This window comes from Chrysemys picta, chromosome 13 (genome assembly GCF_011386835.1).
Source record: "Chrysemys picta bellii isolate R12L10 chromosome 13, ASM1138683v2, whole genome shotgun sequence".
NCBI classification, from domain to species: Eukaryota; Metazoa; Chordata; order Testudines; family Emydidae; genus Chrysemys; species Chrysemys picta.
The window spans coordinates 12758542-12780809 of NC_088803.1; the positions used below are offsets into that span (position 1 = coordinate 12758542).

At 46.9% G+C, this 22268-nt stretch overlaps 1 protein-coding gene across 1 annotated transcript; it reads left to right on the plus strand.

Annotated features, from left to right (window-relative positions):
• Window positions 1-3383: 3383 nt before the first annotated feature.
• Window positions 3384-5984, plus strand: LOC135975245 (myb/SANT-like DNA-binding domain-containing protein 1). Its single transcript, XM_065565441.1, has 2 exons — window positions 3384-4158; window positions 5153-5984. The coding sequence occupies exons 1-2, from the start codon at window positions 3582-3584 to the stop codon at window positions 5626-5628; spliced, it is 1053 nt and encodes a 350-aa protein (XP_065421513.1). The 5' UTR covers window positions 3384-3581; the 3' UTR covers window positions 5629-5984.
• Window positions 5985-22268: the final 16284 nt, after the last annotated feature.

The following is a 22268-nucleotide window of genomic DNA, read 5'->3' on the forward strand; positions in this document are numbered from 1 at the left end:
GCTGATCTGGTGAGTAAGCAAACCTGCCATGGTAAGAATCGCAATCTAACATGGCAGCAAACCTCGAACTAGGGAACCCCCTGATCCCCTCACTTATGATCCCCACAGAGTTTGATAACTCTTGGACCCGCTGGATTGCCAGTAAAGGGGATCCATATGAATTTAAAAAAGAGAATGGGGAAACATGGACTGGCATATGCAGATCAATGTTACCGCACCGCAACCGCCACCTTATGATGTAAGCCAAGTTCTGGACAAGCCCTCCCCAAAACCTAGATCAATTCCAGTAAAAACAGGAGAAATGGATGAAGATGGGACTGCAAGCCCCAGTGAAAATCCTATTACCCACTTTACCCTTGATAAACCCCCGCGTACAGATAGCCCATCCCCCCCCCCCCCGCATTAAGGTTATGGGATGCAGTGGAAACTGAAACAAAAAAATTAGCTGATCATTTAAAAGATCCATGACCCCGCCATGCCTATGCAGATAGGGAAAAGGATCACAAATCTAAAAGTACCCCCCGCAAACCACGTGTGAGCAGCTTAACAGCCAAGCTCGACGCTTTAAAGATTAATGAACTAACTGCATTAGCTGGAGCTGTTGGACCGCCCCCCTCTGACAATTTCAATGAGTTTATGTCATGGCTCCATAAAGGTGACCGGTTACTCAAAGCAGTAGGAATTGACATGTTGCAGGAACCAATTCTGGTACAAACCCTTTTAGGGCCCCTCAACTGTCATACCCTCGGTTTTGATGATGATGTTACACAGATGCTTAAATGCGTAGTACAGAAGCACTTTAAGTTATCTAGTGAGTTAGCAACCCTTAAAGGAATGGCTAGGTTGCCAGGGGAAGCTCCGGCTAAACTGGCAGACAGGATTCAGACCTATATTAGATTATCAGCAGGGATTACTAACATGGAAGATTTGAAGCAAATTGTTCTGGAGGTGCTGCCTCCCGGTGTGTTAGACTGGATGAATGCTTGGTGTGAGAATGGAGGTAAAGAGGTACCTTGGGATGAATAGATTGCAAAGGTAGAAATGGCAGTTAAGCAGCAGGAAGGAACTCCAGTTAAGGAACTGCGTACTCAATTAGGACAATGGAAAACAGAGGGTCCTGGATACTCTCCCCGTGGTCATGGCCGGGGTTGGAGAGGTCATGGACTGAATAGAATTAGAGGAGGTGATAGAGAGAGTGCGTGGGTACCTTCTGGAGTTTTGAAACAGGAGAACTTAAACCTTAAAGGAGAAATTGAAAGGCTGCAGGCACAGCTGCAGGCGTGTATGATTGGTAAGGAATCTCAACAGGAGAAATATAAAACAATGACGAAGGTAGCTAGGGCAACGGTCCTGACATCAGGATTGAACGACCCAATTGCTACTGATTCAGTGGCATAGGACAGCCCTATCCATGACTCGGAATGCATTTTTCAGCAACCCATGACAGTAGATGTCTGGGGGCACCCCCATTTAAGCATTCGAGTTGGGGAGGGGCTAGTAGATTTCTTGTTGGATACGGGGGCTGGGATTCCTATAGTAAAAGCTGACTTTAATGCATATCCAATTGGAGAGTCAGTGCAAATACAGGGAATATCTGGGACTAATCAAACGTATAATGTTAAAACCCTTCCCCTCCAGTTTGGAATGCATACCAGTCCTGAGAAGTGCGCTGTTGCACAGAGAGAGAATCTAATTGGGGCAGAAACAATTAGATGCTTGGGATTGATCTTGGATGTTCCCAACATGTGTATTAGACAGACTCTCACTGTAATGCAAGGCACAAATGATACAAATCTGATCCCTATGGGACTGGCTACACAGACGGTGAAAGCAATGAAACCTAAACAACAGCCTCCCACACCAAAAGGCTGGGAGAACTGGTGGACTGAAATTCAGACTGTCTGGGCAGCGGACTCCCTAGACACAGGCAAAATGCAGACCTCTGTTACATTAGAGGGAAACACACCTCCATTTATAAAACAGTACCCAATACCTCAGGAAGCAAAGGAATCGTTAAGGCAAGTAATAACAGAATTGGAAAAAAGAAATTTAATCAGAAGGTGTTCAGCGCCTAACGTGGCACCAATTTGGCCAGTCAAAAACCTGATGGGACCTGGAAATTAACTATTGACTATCGGGGGCTAAATAAAACTGCCAAACGAGGGGCACCCATAGTGGCGGTGTACCCTGAACTATTGGAGGTGGTCACCCCTGACATGAAGTGGTTCTCAGTACTCGATGTGGCAAATGGCTTTTGGAGTCTACCTTTACACCCAGAGTCTCAGTATCGAACAGCTTTTGTATTCCAAGGTATGCAATATTGCTGGAATGTGTTGCCAATGGGGTACTGTGATGCACCCACAATTTTCCATACTGTAGTGAGAAATATGCTGGGAAAAGAGGGATTGTTACAAACAGAAAGAATTGTTCAGTATGTAGATGACATTTTAATTGTGAGCAAAACAAAGCAGGAACATGAAGAGTTAATGCGGCAGCTGTTAAGGAGCTGCCAAGCTTATGGCTTGAAGCTTAACCCCTCAAAGTCTCAGATTAAACAGAAAGAAGTGCAGTATCTCGGAATTCGACTCAGTTCTGGGGGAAGGTCTGTGGATAAGGAAAGAATAAAGTGCATTGTTAACCTGCCTATGCCGGTAGACACCAAGTTGCTGCAGTCCTTTTTGGGGTTCACTAACTTTTGCAGAGAATTTATGGTGGGATACACAGAAAAGGCAGGTCCCCTGTATGAGGTATTAAAAAGACCACAGTGGACCTGGACGCAGGAGGCAACAAAGGCATGGGAAAGTCTAAAACAAGGATTAATGGAGGCACCCACCTTAGCCGCCCCTAACAATGATTTCCCCTTTGTGCTGTGTCCTAGTGTTAAAAATTTCTGTATTGTTAGTATGTTGACCCAGGATACGGGTGCGGGGGAAAGACCCATTGCATATTATAGCAGGGCACTGACTAGTCCAGAGAGCAAACTGGGGGTCTGTGAACAAACCGCCCTTGCTGCCTATTGGATGCTTCAAAAATCCCAGGCAATTGTAGGAGCAAGCAAGGTGATTGTAAAAAGTCACCATGCACTGGGAAAGTTACTTAGTCAGGAAAATATGTCAAAAGGACACGTGAGAGTTGATAAAGCCATTCAGTGGGTCTTCGCTCTCATGTCAGAGAATGTTCAGTGAGGCCTGGTCTACACTAGGCGTTTATGTCGAAGTTAGCGCTGTTACATCGAATTAACCCTGCACCCGTCCACACTGCGATGCTATTTAGTTCGACATAGAGGTCTCTTTAATTCAACTTCTGTACTCCTCCCCAACGAGGGGAGTAGCGCCAAATTCGACATGGCCATGTCGAATTAGGCTAGGTGTGGCTGGAAATCGACGCTAATAGCTCCGGGAGCTATCCCACAGTGCACCACTCTGTTGACGCTCTGGACAGCAGTGTGAGCTTGGATGCTCTGACCAGCCACACAGGAAAAGCCCCGGGAAAATTTGAATTTGAATTCCTTTTCCAGTCTGGCCAGTTTGAATCTCATTTCCTGTCTGGACATCGTGGCGAGCACAGCAGCACTGGCAACGATGCAGAGCTCTCCAGCAGTGATGGCCGTGCAGTCTGTGAATAGAAAGAGGGCCCCAGCATGGACTGATCGGGAAGTCTTGGATCTCATCGCTGTGTGGGGCGATGAGTCCGTGCTTTCCGAGCTGCGATCCAAAAGACGGAATGCAAAGATCTACGAGAAGATCTCTAAAGACATGGCAGAGAGAGGATACAGCCGGGATGCAACGCAGTGCCGCGTGAAAATCAAGGAGCTGAGACAAGGCTACCAGAAGACCAAAGAGGCAAACGGATGCTCCGGATCCCATCCCCAGACATCCCGTTTCTACGAGGCACTGCATTCCATCCTCGGTGCGGCCGCCACCACTACCCCACCAGTGACCGTGGACTCTGAGGATGGGATAGTGTCCACGGCCGGTTCCTCGGACATGTTAGGGGACGGGGAAGATGAGGAAGGAGATGAGGAGGGCGAGGCAGTCGGCAGCGCTCACAACGCTGATTTCCCCAAGAGCCAGGATCTCTTCATCACCCTTACAGAGATCCCCTACGAAGCGTCCCCAGCCGTTACCCCGGACACAGAATCTGGTGAAGGATCAGCCAGTAAGTGTTGTAAACATCTAAACATTTATTTTTAACAAAACAGGAATATTAACAATTAAAAGAATGGGTTGTTCATGATTAGTGTGCCCTATGCGCTTAACGGTTTAGTCATGGGCAGTGCAAGTTTTGAAAAGAAATCTAGCAATGTCCGGTTTTCAGTGATTGTCCTGCACAAGCCGCTCTACTGTTTATTCCCTGCTACTGCAGCTACAGTAAAATGCGGTCTATATGTCCGGGGATAGAGCAGTAATCCTCCTGGGACATCTCGATGAAGCTCTCCTGGAGGTAATTTGAAAGCCGTTGCATGAGGTTCCTGGGGAGAGCGGCCTTATTGGGTCCTCCGAAGTATGACACGTTGCCGCGCCACGAGACTATCAAGTACTCGGGAATCATTGCTCTGCATAGCAGGGCGGCATACGGCCCTGGTCTTTGGAGGCTTTCCCGGAACATTCTCTGTCTGTCACTCTCAGAGATCCTCATCAGGGTGATGTCGCCCATGGTGACCTGCTTTTAATTAGGTAGGGGAATGTTAGTGTTGGGACTGCTTTCCCGTTCCTTTACAGAACTGTAACCGCTGGTTTGTAGCCACGCGGTGGAGGCGGGAGAGGGGCAGCCGAAAGGGATCGTTCCCGGGGACAGCCGCGAGGGGGTGGGACAGGGGCAGAGTTCCCGCTTGCCGGATTGCTGGCTGCAGGAACTGACATAGCTTTAAATGTGAAATGAGGCCAGTGGTAATATAAAAGTTTTAAACTGCCACAAGTGTACGGCTTACCATGTCTGCCTGCAACAGAAATTCCGTTGTGCTGCCCCGCTTCTCAAATGTGCTGTGCAAGACCCCAGGCACTGAATGCGAAGGCCGAAAATTCGACCTTGTGCTGAGTGCGCATGTGATAGGTGCTGTGCATGGTCTTGTTCACAGAGAAAGACTATGTTCTTTGTTCATAGCTACATTTTTCTTTCTGAGGAATTCACTCCCTTTTTCCCATTTCCACAGCCCCATCTGCGACTGTCTCACAACCTAGCCTGGAATCACACTCCCAGAGGCTAGCGCGGATTAGGCGTAGGAAGAGGAGGACACGGGAGGACATGTTCTCTGAGCTTATGGCCTGTTCCCAAGCCCAGGCAGCACAGCAGACCCAGTGGCGGGAGAACTTGACCCGAATGCACCAAGCCAACATGGATCGGGAGGAGAGGTGGCGGCAGGAAGACCAGCAGGCGACTCAAACGCTGCTTGGACTACTGAGGGAGCAAACGGACACGCTCCGGCGCCTTGTGGATGTTCTGCAGGAATGGAGGCAGGAGGACAGAGCCCCGCTGCAGTCCATCTCTAACCGCCCTCCCCTGCCACCAAGTCCCATACCCACCTCACCCAAAGTGCAAAGAAGGAGAGGCGGCAGAGTCCCTGCTAAGTCTCACTCCACCCCTGCAGAGAGCTCTAGTAGCAGAAGGCTCTCATTTCCCAAAATTTGAAAAGTTCTTTCCTTCCCGCCTGACACAAGCCCCCGTCCAAGTTTCACCTCCCAATGCCATGTGTAGTTGATAATAAAAAATACGTTTCTGTTAACTACTGTTTCAATCATGTTCTTTTGGAGGAGGATGGGAAAGGGGGTTGGTAATTGGACAGGACAGTCATCTTTGGCAGGGTACATAGGCGGGGGCAGGCACAGCAGCAGGGCACATACACAGTGCAGTGATGCAGTGACTAGTTACCCTGGTTAGTCTGGGAGGTTGTTTTCATGTTATGTGGTGGGGGGTGGGTTGCTCTGTGACTTTGTGGCAGGGGAGGGCAGTTACAGATCTTAAGCGGCGGTCCTTAGGCAGGATCACAGAGCCACACAGCAGGGGATCTGTAACCGTCCTCCCCCTGCCACAAAGTCACATAGACCCCCCCATACACACAGTCCCGATCAGGAGGGGTGACAGGCTCCATTGAAACAACCATCCCACCACAGCGGAGCCTGTCAATCCTTGAGTTTAGAAGCTGCATTCGCGTCACTACACTACACCCGCTCCGCACCACAGTCTGCGTCCCAGTTTTTAAAAATTCCCGCGAAAACAGTATTAAAGAAAATGGTGTGCTTTAACAAAGTTGAACTATTTTTATTTCGAAACGTGTGTTGGAAGGGGGGTGAAGGGGGTATGTAACTGGATAGGATAGTCAACATTAACTGGGTAAAGAAACGGGGGCAGGTTTAGCTTCTCAGTACACAAACTTTAAAGTCACAGGTTACCCTGCTCACTCAGGAACTTTGCTTTCAAAGCATCCCGGATGCACAGCGCTTCCCGCTGGTCTCTTCTAATCGCCCGGCTGTCTGGCTGTGAGTAATCAGCAGCCAGGCTATTTTCCTCAACCTCCCTCCCTGCCATAAAGGTCTCCCCCTTGCTCTCACAGAGATTGTGGAGCACACAGCAAGCTGCTATAACGATGGGGATATTGGTTTCGCTCAGATCACAGCAAGTCAGTAAGCTTCTCCATCTCCCCTTGAGACGGCCAAAAGCACACTCCACCACCATTCTGCACTTGCTCAGCCGGTAGTTGAAGAGTTCTTTTTCAGTGTCCAGGGCGCCAGTATAGGGCTTCATGAGCCAGGGCATTAGCGGGTAGGCAGGGTCCCCGAGGATGACTATAGGCATCTCCACATCCCCAACAGTTATTTTGTGGTCCGGGAAGTAAATACCTTCTTGCAGCCATCTAAACAGACCAAAGTTCCTGAAAACACGAGTGTCATGAACCTTGCCTGGCCATCCCACGTAGATGTTGGTAAAACGTCCCCTGTGGTCCACCAGTGCTTGCAGCACCATGGAAAAGTATCCCTTTCGGTTAATGTACTGGGTGGCCTGGTGGTCCGGTGCCAGGATAGGGATGTGAGTTCCATCTATGGCCCCACCGCAGTTTGGGAATCCCATCGCTGCGAAGCCATCTATGATCGCCTCCACGTTTCCCAGGGTCACTACCTTTGGCAGCAGTACATCACCGATTGCCTTGGCTACTTGCATCACAACAACCCCCACGGTAGATTTGCCCACCCCAAACTGGTTCGCGACTGACCGGTAGCTGTCTGGCGTTGCAAGCTTCCACAGGGCTATGGCCACTCGCTTCTGTACACTCAGTGCAGCTCGCAACCGGGTGTCACTGCGCTTCAGGGCAGGGGACAGCAACTCACAAAGTTCCAGGAAAGTTCCCTTCCGCATGCGAAAGTTTCGCAGCCACTGGGATTCATCCCAGACCTGCAGCACTATGCGGTCCCACCACTCAGTGCTTGTTTCCCGTGCCCAGAATCGCCGTTCCACGGCATCAACATGACCCATTGCCACCGTGATGTCCTCGGCGCTGGGTCCCCTGCTTTCTGAGAGGTCTGTGCTACTCTCAGACTTCAGGACATCACCGCGGTGCCGTAGCCTCCTCGCCTGACTTTTCTGCATCTGCCTCAGGGAAACCTGTATGATAAGCTGCGAGGCGTTGAGAGCGGCCACAACTGCAGCGATGGTCGCAGCGTGCTCCATGCTCGCAGTGCTGTGGCGTCCGCGCTGTCAATGACTGGAAAAGTGCGCGAAATGATTTCCCGCCGGCGCTTTCAGGGAGGGAGGGCGGGAGTGATGGACGGATGACGACAGTTACCCAAAAGCACCCTCGACACATTTTGTTACCCAGAAGGCATTGCCGGCTACACCCAGAATTCCAATGGGCAGAGGGGACTGCGGGAACTGTTGGATAGCTGACCACATTGCACCGCTTCGAATGTCGACGCTTTCACCGTTAGTGTGGACGCACAAAGTCGAATTACTGTCCTTAGTGTGGACACACACGTTCGACTTTGTAATATCGATTCCAAAAATTCGATGCAAGTAAAATCGAACTACTCTCGTAGTGTAGACAAGGCCTGAGTCACATTGAAAGAGCCAGAAATATCTGTATGGGGATTGATTGTTAAGGGTAAAGAACATGTATGTGAGCCACACAGGGAATATAGGGCGCACCCTGTGTTTAAAGCAGCCCCAAGTGACCAAGTGACTGGAAAAAAACATTTGGTTTTTGGATGGTAGCTCGTACTATGAGGAAGGAGAATGAGTCACTGGTTTTGCAGGAATTTGTTTGAATGGGAATAAAGCAAGCGGTGAGTCCTTCCAATATAAATTTGGTAAAGGAGGGACACAGGCTGCAGAGGTATCAGCAGTTCTGGAAGTTTTGAACAGAATGAAGGGCAAGCAATCCGAGCTTGTAATAGGGACTGATTCTGATTATGTGTATAAGGGCACCACTATCTATCTCCCGTGGTGGCAAAGTATGGGGTTTACAGGAACCGATGGCTCAGAGAACAAGCATAAAGCCCTATGGCAGCAAATAGAAAAATTGTCACAACAGTATAAAAAAATTCAAATGGTCAAAATAAAAGCTCATAACAAAAAAGGACCCTTACAGGGGGGAAATGAACAAGCAGATGCTTTAGCTAAAGAGGCGGCCCTTATGGGTGCACTGTGGAAACCAACGCCAGTGGCAGTAACCACTAGAGCACAGGCAAAAGTAAAACAGGAAAACGAAGCAAAAAACCAGAAAGAGATACAGGGTTTACAAGAGCTTCAGGCAAAAGATGATTCAATTCAACAATGGATAATTGAATGCCCATCACAGTGGCAGGGTGTCCCTTTAAAAAAAGAGGGAGAGCTTATTTTAGCTAAACCAAACAATGACTGGGTTATGGTAATCCCACAACAATTGAAATACCTTCTGTTAAAATGGGTACATGGATCACTTGTGGGAGGTCACCCCAAATTAGAGGAAGCATTGGAAAGACTTAAAAAATTGGGGTGGTGGCCCGGCATGCGAGAGGATTTAAATTTACATCTTCACAGCTGTTTAACATGTGCTAAACAGGACCCTGCTAGACGGAAAAGATGGGGAGAGTTAATGCACCAAGCGCCAAAGGGCCCCCTTCAGCGGCTGCAGGTTGATTTTGTGGGACCTCTACCTACCACTCCTAGGGGAAACAGATTTTTATTTGTAATTGTGGATAGTTTTAGTAAATGGGTAGAAGCCTTCCCTACACAGAAAGAGACTAGTAAGGCCACCGCAAAAAAGTTACTAACAGAGATTTTTCCAAAATGGGAATTGCCCCTCAGCATTGATTCAGACAATGGTCCCGCGTTTATTGGGCAGGTTTACCGAGATATGGGCACCTGGGCTGGTGTTCCCTTGCCGTTACACATCCCATATCACCCTCAAGCAGGAGGACAGGTGGAAAGAATGAATAAATCTCTAAAAGTTGAATTGTCTAAAGTATGTAATGAATTAGGAACAAATTGGGACATGGTACCCATGGGTCCTTATGAGGATCCGTAGTCGGCCAAATCGCATGACAGGATTCAGTCCATATGAAATTATTTTTGGGAGATCTATGCCAGGTTGGGAAAATCTGTGTTACCCTCCAGACTGGGAGACAATTATAGCATTTGCAAGTACCACCTGGAGGAACAGTTTTAAGTATTGGCTGGGCACAGTCCAAGGAGCTGCTGCTGCACAGCAGACTGCAGAACAACAAAAGATGAATCGGGCTTTTGATGAACACAGTGACATTAAACAATGGAAAATTGGAGACCAGGTAATGGTTAAAATTGAACCGGGTTCCAAGAAAAAAATTCCAAAGGCAGAATGGCGTGGGCCTTGGCCCATTGTAGAGAAATTGGGACCCTCCCTGTACTTGGTAAATATAAACAAACAGTCGCACTGGAAGCATGCTATGCAATTAAAGGAATATATGGGTTGAACATGTATGTTACATGTCTGTGCTTGCTTTACAGAAAAATACGCAGGATAAGCAAGTGCGGTAAGTACCATGGAAACCTTCCAACTAAATAATGGAAGTTTTATGAGCTTTAACCTCAGAGCTCCATCTGCACCCCGCTTACTGTTACATATTGATTGGGGACAATTAAAACGCTTTGAATTGACTAGACCCTACCCAGTTAGACAATTAAGGGCGAAGGGTCAGTTCGCTTCGGGCATTGGTAATATACTTACTATCTGGTGGAATGATGTAAACACTTCCGTGTGGACATTGGAACAAGAAGGGAAACAACTGCTGTGGATGGTAGGGCCAGGGATCTTCTAGACTAACAATGTACCTACCGTCCCTTTGGGAGCAAGATTTTTATTCTTAAATCCACTAAGTGATGAGGTCATATTGGCTCTGTTAAATAGGGATTATACCCAGGAAAAGCCACTAAAAAAGGAATAGATGTGGCTGATGTACATGGTTTTATATTAAAAATTCAAATTCTGTTGTTATGGGATATTGCATCTTAAATAAAAAAAAAAGCACACCATTTATTATTATGTGCCCATGAAAGAGGAGCGAGTGTTATTTTGTGTTTTCACAGGTTAAGATGCCAACATGGATGTAGACTTTGGCAGGCATTTTGGTGATGGCCCAAGATTCGAAGGGACTGGCAGATGTCACTAAAATCAACCAAACACATTCAGTGACCAGAACCTTCCCGGTCAAAACAGCAGATAATCCTAATGGATGGACAACAGCTAGACAGCAGCATCCTACCGGAACTGTGTTGAAGTTGGTGTGTGAAACTGAAGGACAGCAACAAAGGGAAAACATCCTCAGGGTATCGCCCTTCCCGATCCTGATGACGTGGGGATGGAAGGTTAAGAACGATAGCCATACTCAACTTGTCTCCGTCCCAGAGTTTGAGAAGGCACACAAACGAATGAAAAAGGAACTAATTTTAAGTAAAGAGACACAGGGGGAGTATGCATGCTGTTGGAAAGTTGATGTTATTGTAAATTGTAAACCTGTGGATATTTTGGCTCTCCCTCCCTCCAGTTTTAGACAACAATGTTCACGGTACTGCACCACAACACCACGAACAAAATATAAATAAGGAAACAAAACGAGCAACTCCAAGGATGGAGCGCGCTCTAGTGGCACCAAAACAAATTATGGAGGACTATCTTACAGGAATGGTGGGGGAAGATCTTACTCTAACATGTATAATACAACCACACCAGCTACAGATCAATACAGTCCATCTGGATTGGTTTCGAGCGATAAACCCTGTAATCAGTTACACTGAAGGGCAGGTAAAAACATATGGGGATTGGCTGAATAGGGTGGAATTTACAAATGTGCAAAATAAGTGGAGTGCATCAATCCGTGTCCATAATATACAGCTAAGGGATGCAGGTACATACACAGGGACTTGGTCTATAACCCCAAGTAGGAGTAAATGCATTTACCATGTGCATGTTTGTGAGAATGCCTGTCCTACCACATTCCCCACACCATTGAGACACCCCAATGAGCGTGGTGGCCTTTCATCATCCACCTTCCTGGAGGAGGAAGGCAAATGTAGCTCGGGGAAGTCACCGGCGGACAAGTTGAATGGAAAAGACGTCGCTCGGCGCTCAGGTAAATGAACAATTTAGAAGTAACGTTAGAGGATGTGTGTGTGTGTGTGTGCGTGCGTGCGTGTGTGTGTGTGCGTGTGTGTAAGTAATGGGGTTAGAAACCGGAGTTGTTTAAATCTAAAAACAAGCAGTGGGAACTTACACTTGTTTCTTTTCTGAAAATCTCTCAACAGCTCAATGATGCCTTTCTAGAGGACCCGGAGTCCCTGGACAGTGTTGCAGGAAACAGCGAAGATGAACCGGGCCAGCCTTGTTTTTGCTCAACGCCGATGCAAACTGTTGAAGATGGATGCAAACTCCGAGGATGACGGCTATGAGGAGTTTAGGAGGAGGGTTGGCATAGAACTAACTGAGCCAGTGCCATGTTGTTAGCGTAAAAAAGTCATGGGGACTATTGTAAATGTTGCTGTTTATGCTCTCCTTAAGCACTGTCTTAGGGAAAAGCTTTTCAAAGATTGTGAGGGCTGTGTCATTGATGCGCCATTTCAGCGGCACCAGGACTGTGTGACTTGGACTTCAATGGATATAAACTGCAAGCTCCGGGGCCTGTGTGCTGAGCTGTGTTTGGAAAGCTTATTAAACACTATTATTGCCATAGGTTATGCTATGCATTGTCTGTGCCTAACCCAGGAACATTTAGCACAACAAGTGACCTTGATAAATGCTGTGCAATTCAGTGGAGACCCTGACTGTGTTTTAAAGAAAATGACCAAACCGGAAGATGCTTGCTAACAACATTATAAGGACTCTGCTTAAGAAATAGACTATTTGTAAGAAATCTAAAAGGATTACGTTAGAGAATGATGAGGGGAAAAACATGTGATATAAAACTTGGTAGCTGTAAATAAAAAAAATCTATTGAAAAGGGCTTTGTGACTATCTGTATTTCTGTTAGAAGGGCTCTGTGGCCCTTAAGTGAGCTAAAAGTTTTAATGGAGCATCTTAGTTTGTTTTCAAGGAGCTGTAAGTCTTTTAAATAAAAAAATGGTTTGTGAGAACCCAGCTCTTGTGTCTTTGTGTAAAAGAGACCCATTTAGAGCAAAAAGCTGAAATGTACGTTGTAGAATGTTGTGTGGGGGGGGGAACCCCTAAAAATGTTTTTACAATTAAAAAAAACAACAACACAGGGATGGTTCAGACATGTGTTTGAGTATGATAGAGCTGACTCATCCTGTTGAAATGAATGGTTTTAGCCACACACCCACTGAATAGTCAGGGTGACTGAGATTACCCTCCCTTGTTGCCGTCAGGGTTAATCGTGTTAGTGATCAGTAATTAAATTTAATGGGTGTACACCCACACAAGGGAGGTGGTGGGTGGGTGAGGAAGGTGAGTTCTGATTAATATGAAATGAAATAAAACCCCAGGAGTTCTTAGAATGCTATTGGACAGAGTAAGTATAACCCAGGAGTTGGTTGAACACTATGTGTCACTCTTTCTAGCAACTCAAAGTCATTAAAAGTTTAAAATAATACCTTTACAAAAATAAACAAGGGCCTAATCCCAAACTGAAATGTTTCAAGGGTTCACAAACCTCCACCATACTTTAAAACAAGCATTTTCTCTAAAGAAAATCATTTAAAAGCTCTGGGTATTTGTAGGGTGCTTATTGTGGTTATGATACAACCATTTTATTTCAAAAACAACCCCCAAACTTTAAGCATGAAATAAACATGTTTAAAAAACAAACAAACATTCCCCAAGACATTCCTTGGGAATGGGTACAGTAACATTAAGGATTGGTGATTTACTGTTTAATACTGTAAGAAGGCCCTACAGAAATAATGTATTTTAACTAAAAGGAAAAAAAATAGCTAAAAGCAGCCCAGTGTGCAGACAACTTAATTCCCACACCCCAGATCACAAATGTGAATGTTATGGAAGGGGCCTTAAGTATCTATTAATTCAGAGTCATGGTGATTGAATCAAACTGCTAACAACAGACTTTTGAAGTCTGTTTGAGACAAAGAGGATAGTACAAAAACCTCAGTTTTTTTGGTGACTGTCCTCTTTCAACAGAAACTATCTTGGATTGCTGCTGGACTGCAAGAGGAGGTATACACTAGGGTTACCATTCGTCCGGATTTACCCGGACATGTCCTCCTTTTCGTGCTAAAAATAGCGTCCGGGGGGAATTTGTAAAGCACTCAAAATGTCCGGGATTTCCCCCCTCCCCTGGCAGAGCAGAGCTGGGAGGGCTGCAGGAAAGGCCCGGGCTGGACTCCGGAGCAGCTTCCTCCTCCCTGCATTCTGAGCCGGCCGGCAGCTCCTCCTCCTGCAGCCCGGTCCGGCAGCCCTGTGCAGGGCCAGGGACCGGGTTTTGTTGTGCTGGGGAGCGCAGCCATGTGTCCGGCTGGCACAGAGCCCAACACCCTGTTCTGAGCAGCAGGGTAAGGGGGCCAGGGAGGTTCTGGAGGTGGCAGTCAAGAAACGGGGGGGGGGGCTTTTTGGGGGGAGTGGAAAAAGTTTTGGGCAGTCAGGGTACAGGTAGGGGGTAGGGTCCTGGGGGGCAGTTGGGGGGAGTCTTAGGAGGGGGCAGTTAGGGGACAAGGAACAGGGAGTCTTAGGTAGGGGGTGGGGTTCTGGGGGGCAGTTAGGAGCAGGGGTCCCAGGAGGGGGCAGTCAGGGGACAAGGAGCGGGGGGGTAGGGGGCTGGGAGTTCTGGGGGGGAGCTGTCAGGGGGTAGAAGTGGGGAGAGGGATCGCAGCAGTCAGGGGACAGGGAGCAGAGGGGTTTAGATGGGTTGGGAGTTCTGGGGGGGGGGCTGTCAGGGGGTGGGGAGTGGTTGGATGGGGCGTGGGAGTCCCAGGGGTCTGTCTGGGGGTGGGGGTGTGGATAAGGGTTGGGGCAGTCAGGGGACAAGAGGCAAGGAGGCTTAGATAGGGAGTGGAGTCCTGGGGGGCAGTTAGGGGCAGGGGTCCCAGGAGGGGGCAGTCAGGGGACAAGGAACGGGGGAGGGTTGGGGGTTCTGGGGGGGCGGGAAGTGGGAGGGGCAGGGGCGGGGCTAGGGCGGGGCTCCTCCCGTCCTCTTTTTTGCTTGTTGAAATATGGTAACCCTAGTATACACTCTGTTTTTAACTCTGAAAATATATATTATGTAATGTCACTCATTGGCCATGCTGTCCTTACTAAATAATGGTACTTATCTTTATCGCAGTGTGATCTGTTTAGATGGAACCAGTAACTTTAAGCTGCATTTCACCACCAGGCCAAGGTAAAAACCATTTTTAACTATAGTTGTGCTTAATACTGTTAAATTAAAAAAAAACCTTCAGGTTTGCATAGAGATTTGGGGGTAATGCTAACTAACATTTTTGCTTGTTCTTTAACCCAAAGACCCAAACACACATGGGGGGAAAGAGAGCATCCATGTGCCACATCCCTTTATCCTGTGGTAGAAGGTAACTTTCTGCAATTGGCTTTTAAATGCATGTGGGTTTATTTAAAAGTATTTTGTTGCAAACTGTTGCTTTTAAACTGCTGTGATTTTTTGGCTGCAAACTGATGATATGGTGTGTTTCAAACTAATGGGTTTCTGTACAAAATGTGTTTTTAAAAGTTGGTTTTAAAAACAGTTTTTGTTTTTTATTCTGCAAAATGAGATGTGTTTTTAAAAATGTTTTGGGGTTGTTGTTTTTTTTAAGTGGTAGAAATAAACTCAAATCCTGTGTTTGTTGTACAGCCTGAAACGGATTATTTTGTTTTAAAACTCTGACTTTTTAAATAGAAAAACATCCTAATGTGTATTTTATTTTTTAAGTTTACAAGACCATTTCATGTGTTTTATAATAATAATGTTGTTTGCTCCACAGTATGGTCAAAACATGAGATCCTTAGACCAGAGGGTAAACAAGCTCAAAAGAAAAAGGAAAGAGACCGCTGAAAAGGAAAATTGACCAGCATCAATGGCAGATGGATAAAGCCCAGTAAATTATATTTTGCTTATTGGTTTGGTTATTTTATGAGGTTTTGTATTTTAAGTAAATGCATAGGTGAGGGTGAGAGAGATGGTAAAGTTAAGTTTTGAAAAATGTTTTTTTCCCCTTAATCAGGCATGGGCAGCTTTCCTGACAATGCTGTAGTTGGAGCTACAGGGACACCTCCACCAGAACTGCCAAAGAACCAGGAATCTGCTTTGAGACCTTTCACAATGCCAATGCAAAACAGTACAAGAGTGCAGATGAAGCATCAGGGCAGTCTAAACGTGTGTTGGAGGGGGGGTGAAGGGGGTATGTAACTGGATAGGATAGTCAACATTACCTGGGTAAAGAAACGGGGGCAGGTTTAGCTTCTCAGTACACAAACTATAAAATCACAGGTTACCCTGCTCACTCAGGAACTTTGCTTTCAAAGCCTCCCGGATGCACAGCGCTTCCCGCTGGTCTCTTCTAATCGCCCGGCTGTCTGGCTGTGAGTAATCACCAGCCAGGCTATTTTCCTCAACCTCCCACCCCGCCATAAAGGTCTCCCCCTTGCTCTCACAGAGATTGTGGAGCACACAGCAAGCTGCTATAACAATGGGGATATTGGTTTCGCTGAGATCACAGCGAGTCAGTAAGCTTCTCCATCTCCCCTTGAGACGGCCAAAAGCACACTCCACCACCATTCTGCACTTGCTCAGCCGGTAGTTGAAGAGTTCTTTTTCAGTGTCCAGGGCGCCAGTATAGGGCTTCATGAGCCAGGGCATTAGCGGGTAGGCTGGGTCCCCGAGGATGACTATAGGCATCTCCACATCCCCAACAGTTATTTTGTGGTCCGGGAAGTAAATACCTTGTTGCAGCCGTCTAAACAGACCAGAGTTCCTGAAAACACGAGCGTCATGAACCTTGCCCGGCCATCCCACGTAGATGTTGGTAAAACGTCCCCTGTGGTCCACCAGTGCTTGCAGCACCATGGAAAAGTATCCCTTTCGGTTAATGTACTGGGTGGCCTGGTGGTCCGGTGCCAGGATAGGGATGTGAGTTCCATCTATGGCCCCACCGCAGTTTGGGAATCCCATCGCTGCGAAGCCATCTATGATCGCCTCCACGTTTCCCAGGGTCACTACCTTTGGCAGCAGTACATCAACGATTGCCTTCGCTACTTGCATCACAACAACCCCCACGGTAGATTTGCCCACCCCAAACTGGTTCGCGACTGACCGGTAGCTGTCTGGCGTTGCAAGCTTCCACAGGGCTATGGCCACTCGCTTCTGTACACTCAGTGCAGCTCGCAACCGGGTGTCACTGCGCTTCAGGGCAGGGGACAGCAACTCACAAAGTTCCAGGAAAGTTCCCTTCCGCATGCGAAAGTTTCGCAGCCACTGGGATTCATCCCAGACCTGCAGCACTATGCGGTCCCACCACTCAGTGCTTGTCTCCCGTGCCCAGAATCGCCGTTCCACGGCATCAACATGACCCATTGCCACTGTGATGTCCTCGGCGCTGGGTCGCCTGCTTTCTGACAGGTCTGTGCTACTCTCAGACTTCAGGACATCACCGCGGTGCCGTAGCCTCCTTGCCTGACTTTTCTGCATCTGCCTCAGGGAAACCTTTATGATAAGCTGCGAGACGTTGAGAGCGGCCACAACTGCAGCGATGGTCGCAGCGGGCTCCATGCTCGGAGTACAGTGGCGTCCGCGCTGTCAATGACTGGAAAAGCGCGCGAACTGTTTTCCCGCCGGCGCTTTCAGGGAGGGAGGGCGGGAGTGATGGACGGATGACGACAGTTTCCCAAAAGCACCCTCGACTCATTTTGTTACCCAGAAGGCATTGCCGGCTACACCCAGAATTCCAATGGGCAGAGGGGACTGCGGGAACTGTGGGATAGCTGACCACAGTGCACCGCTTCGAATGTCGACGCTATCACCGTTAGTGTGGACGCACAAAGTCGAATTACTGTCCTTAGTGTGGACACACACGTTCGACTTTGCAATATCGATTACAAAAATTCGATGCAAGTAAAATCGAACTACTCTCGTAGTGTAGACAAGGCCTGAGTTATCCCTCCCCACAGGTCAGACTGGGCAAAAATGAGTCAGGCTCTCAGGCCCTCAGGCAGGGGGCAGAGCAGTAGCAGTACAAACAGTAGCAATAAGCCCAGGTCTCCACAGGGCCTGGGAGATGGGGAGACTGCCACCCAACTTGTGGGTGGCAGGGGGGACGCAGGGCCTCCCACTCCACTGCGTCCCAGACCGGGGCCCTAGCAACAGCAGAAGACCCGCTGCTACATCAGCGGGGATCCCGGGTGCAACACACTGACATGGGCTCTGGCAGTGCTGCAGCCAGACTGGGGTTGGCTGTCCCTGGGCTACTTCCAGTCTCCCCCTCTTGTAGTACCTGGGTTGTGGTGGTGTCCTCCGGGGGGTCCAGCACCATGGGTTCCTTGGGGTAGTTGGCGAGATGCAGGCCCGGCAACTCCTCCAGATAGCTGGTACGGGACAGGCTCGGGAAATCCTCTGGGTAGCTGGCGAGAGGCAAGCTCGGCAACTCCTCCGGGTAGTGTGCACAGGGCAGGTCGGGCCAGTCTTTGGATGCACCGTGGGCTGCGGGGGTTTCCCAGTCACGTGCTAGGCCGGAGGCATCTGGCCTCCCCGGCAGCTGTCTTTCAAGTGAGTTCTGAGGCCGAGTCTTTATGCTTCTGGATCGCCGCCTGACTCTCTGAGGGGCAGGCTCTGAGCCCACTAGCTCCACCCACTCCAGTGTCCAGAAGGGCTCGTCCCTCTCTGGGGCCACAGGGAACCACACCACCTCACTAAACCTATACAGAAAAGAGATTATGAAAATGACGGAGATGGGAGATATAGTAGACACACCCTGGTAAATTCACCGAGATAAAACTGTGTATAGATCCATTCCAGTACATAACACTGGCATCTGTCTGCATGGCCATGTACAGGTTTATGTTTTTGGAGCCTAACATGGTAGCTTTTCTCCCTCCAGACAACTACCACTGGCAGAAAGAGATATTTAAACCCATCTATTCAGTGGCTGTTGTATACGTTTCACAAAGAAACTATAGAAATACAGCATGCTTTACAGTGTGGGGAACTACAGGTAGGCCCCTACTTTTTAGACAGTTACACCAATATTGATGGGGTATGCATGGTCTTTCAGTTTAATGTGTGTTTTTTCCACACCTGTGTCACCTGTTATTGTGAAAAAAGACAGAACCCTCTGATGGGGACGACTTTTGGGTTTCTTTGTTGCAAGACGCAGCTCAAGACCAACTATCTGAAACGACTTGGTTTTGTAGTGAGGACTCTCTGGGAGCAGGAGTGGGAGGTGATGAAAGAAACGGACAGGGAGCTTGCAGGTTTTTTTAAACCGAGCCCAGTTGCCCCAGCCTCTTGGGCCCAGGGATGCTCTTTTTGGGGGGAGGACAAATGCTATCCTCCTGTATTACAAACCTAACCCCGGGGAAGAAATCCACTATTATGATTTTACCAGCCAGTACCCTTTTGTAAACAAAACAAAAGAATACCCTATTGGGCACCCCAATATAGGTTATGACAAATTTGGAACCCTTGCAAATTATTTTGGAATTGCAAAAGTTAGTGTACCCCCCTGCGATGCCTCTTTTCCCATTGTTACCTGTCAGAGTGGGTGGCAAGCTTATGTTCCCGCTATGCCAAACCTGTGCAGAAACCAAGCAGCAGGAGACATATACCCATACTGATGAGGAGAGGGCCATCCTGGAGACATGGTGCATGGTGGAATTGAACCCGGCCAGAGCAAAGGGGTAGGCGGTGGCTAAAATCTATGAAATCTGGCATTTTAATGAAAAATCTGATGAACTCTTTTCAGAATACATAATATTACACCTCTGCCAGAAACAAGAGGCTTCAGGATATCCCAGCTGGTGCACAGACGAAGAGAAACAAAGTAAGTATGTTAACGATTTCTACCAGAAAGAAGGCATGCATTTATGCCAACATGAGATCAGGTTGAATCCTGCTAAACGCCAAATTGCTAAACTGTTTGTTTTTAAATTCTCTGTCGGGTAAATTCAGCCAAAGAACAAACCTACCCAATACCAGCATCGTGAAACCCTGATGAACTCTTTCAGTACCTGTTTTCCCCCCAATTATGAGGTTTCATCCTGCGAGTTTATCAACGATGAAACAGCGTGCGTGTCTTGGTCTCTGGCAAAACCAACATTTTCATAGCCTGTTTTACCACTGCTTATGCCCGCTTAGAACTATACAACCTTCTAGCCAGGATGCAAGAGAGGTACCTGTGCCACGACACTGACTCAGTGATATTTGTGAAAATGGAGGGTGACTGGAATCCCCCTCTGGGGGATTATTTAGGGGATCTCACAAGCGAAATCCCGCCAGATCAACATAACAGTGAGTTTGTGTCTACAGGCCTGAAAACATATGGGTATAATCTGTCGGGAGGAAAGGCCTGTATGAAAGTCAAAAGGATTACCCTGAATGTAGCAAACTGTGAAAAGATGACCTTTGACCATTTGAAAGATCTATTCCTGGACTATTGCAGGGACCTACGAGAAAACACCTGTGAGGTGCAGCAGGCCTCTATCGTAAGGAACAAAAATCAGTGGCAAATAGAGACAAAAACCCTTAAGAAAATGCAGAAAGTTGTTTACAACAAAAGGGTCCTAGGAGAAGGGTTTAAAACCCTGCCCTTCGGCTTTTGAAAATGGATACGAGGTGGAAGCATCCCTTTTCTGCAATTCTTGCAGGGCCTAGCAACTTTACTTAACTAAAAGTTACTTTATAAAAAATGTGTTGGATAATGCCGAGCAAACATTGTCTGTTATGCCTGAGAATATTATGTGGTGTTATAGTTGTTGGCAACCTCTATTTAAAGAACTGCTCTGTAAATATCCCTTTATCAATTTTGTGGAGGGGCTGCCTGATGCTTTTGATGATGACCATTTGTTTCCTACCAATAAAGTAAATATGACTATCGTAGATCTGATGAACTCCGCTTGTGAAAGCGATGAAATCGAGAGAGCCTTTACCAAGTACATGCATCACAAGAACCTGAGCATTATGTATATAGTTCTGAATGTATTTTGTCAGGGGGGAAAAGAGTCACACGATTAACCTAAACACAAAGTAAATGGTTCTGTTCAAAACCCCCAGGGATAAATTACAAATTGTTATGCTCACTCAGCAAATGTACCCTGGCAAAGCTCAATTCTTTCTAAAAGCTTTTGAGGATGCTACCAAAAGACCTTATGGCTACCTGGTGGTGGATTTAAATACTTCCACACCAGAAGCGTATAGACTAAGAACCGGTCTTTTTCCTCAGACTGGTCGGCGGTTTATACTTTGAAAAGAACAACAGCTGGGTATAAAAAGAGATGAATTATCGGCAGGTCCCTGAATTTTAACAGCCGGGGTTGCTGACCAAAAGCATGTCTAGCTGCGTGAAGAGAAACCTGGTCCTTTTAAAATTACTTAGCAAATTGTTCCTGCAGCAAAGGAGGGCTATGCTGTGTTCAGCCTCTGATGATTTAGTAGCAGCCATCTCAGAAATAACACTCAATGTCTTAAAAGGAAATGTACCTTTAACACAGAATCAAGTGCATGTGCTGAAAAAGAGGGTATAAAAACTTTGTGTAATAAAAGGGTTTCACTTAAAAGAAAAAAGCATCTAGTGAAGCAGTCTGGGAGGTTTATCGGACTGCTATTAAGTTTTGCTATCCCTCTGATAATGGGGCTTTTGACTAATCGATAATGGAGTATGCAGAAAAAATGTACCTGGTGCCCAGCCACCAGTTGGAGCAATTAAGGGCTCCCACTCTGGCAGAGAAAATATCAGAACGACTGCAACTTGCTTACTGGATGCTGAAATGAAGTCTGTTCAAAGAAATGACCTGGCCAAATATGAAAAGGCTAAACTTTACAGTGCCGTGCTTCAAAGTTACCTAACATACGTGAAGCAGGGCAATGCAGATAAAGGGAAAATAAGTCTGTTCCTACCGGAACAGGAATAGAGTGTGACTGCCAAGCTCCCAGAAGCACCAAAGACCTCAGACTTTGTTGCTCAGGAGATGCTGGATAACGTGAATAAGCGTTATAAGAAAAATGCTTTAGTATTGCTAACTAAGCTGGGCCAGGATAAAAATCTCTTCATGGAATGATAAAGGGGCTTTTATGTACAAAGGCTCTGTGGTTAATGGTTCTAACATGCTCAATTTAGTCAGGACCATCACCCAGATGCACTCTGTTCCTAGCAGACAAGTACTTAAAGGATAGGATGTGTTTATGAATACCATGGCAGAAATGAACATACCATCTTCTGTTATAGACAGTGTGGCCAACAGATCTTTTGGAATGCCTGAAGGCCTCGACTGCTGACAGTGGGGTGGATCGAGAAACCGTGACCCCTTTTTTGCCATATAAAAGATGAAAATTGGCTAAAAGATCCAAATGGCTCAGTGTGTAATGTTTCTCATTTTCTAAAAAAAAAAAAAAAAAAAGTGGTAATGTTTTGCTTTAAATAAAACATTTCTATACTTTTACAAAACTAAACTGTGTACTTTTTCTGAATTGGTTATTGTTTAAAAAAAAAAAAAAGAACAAAAACCCACCAAACATCAATTGTCTTTAAACCCCTCACCTGGGATGCTTTATTGGGTAACATGGCTATGAAAATCATTGCAAGAAACACATCTGGGTTTGTTGAAACATGTTTTGAGCAAGGCTTGGCATGCCCAAGAATTTATATATATATATATA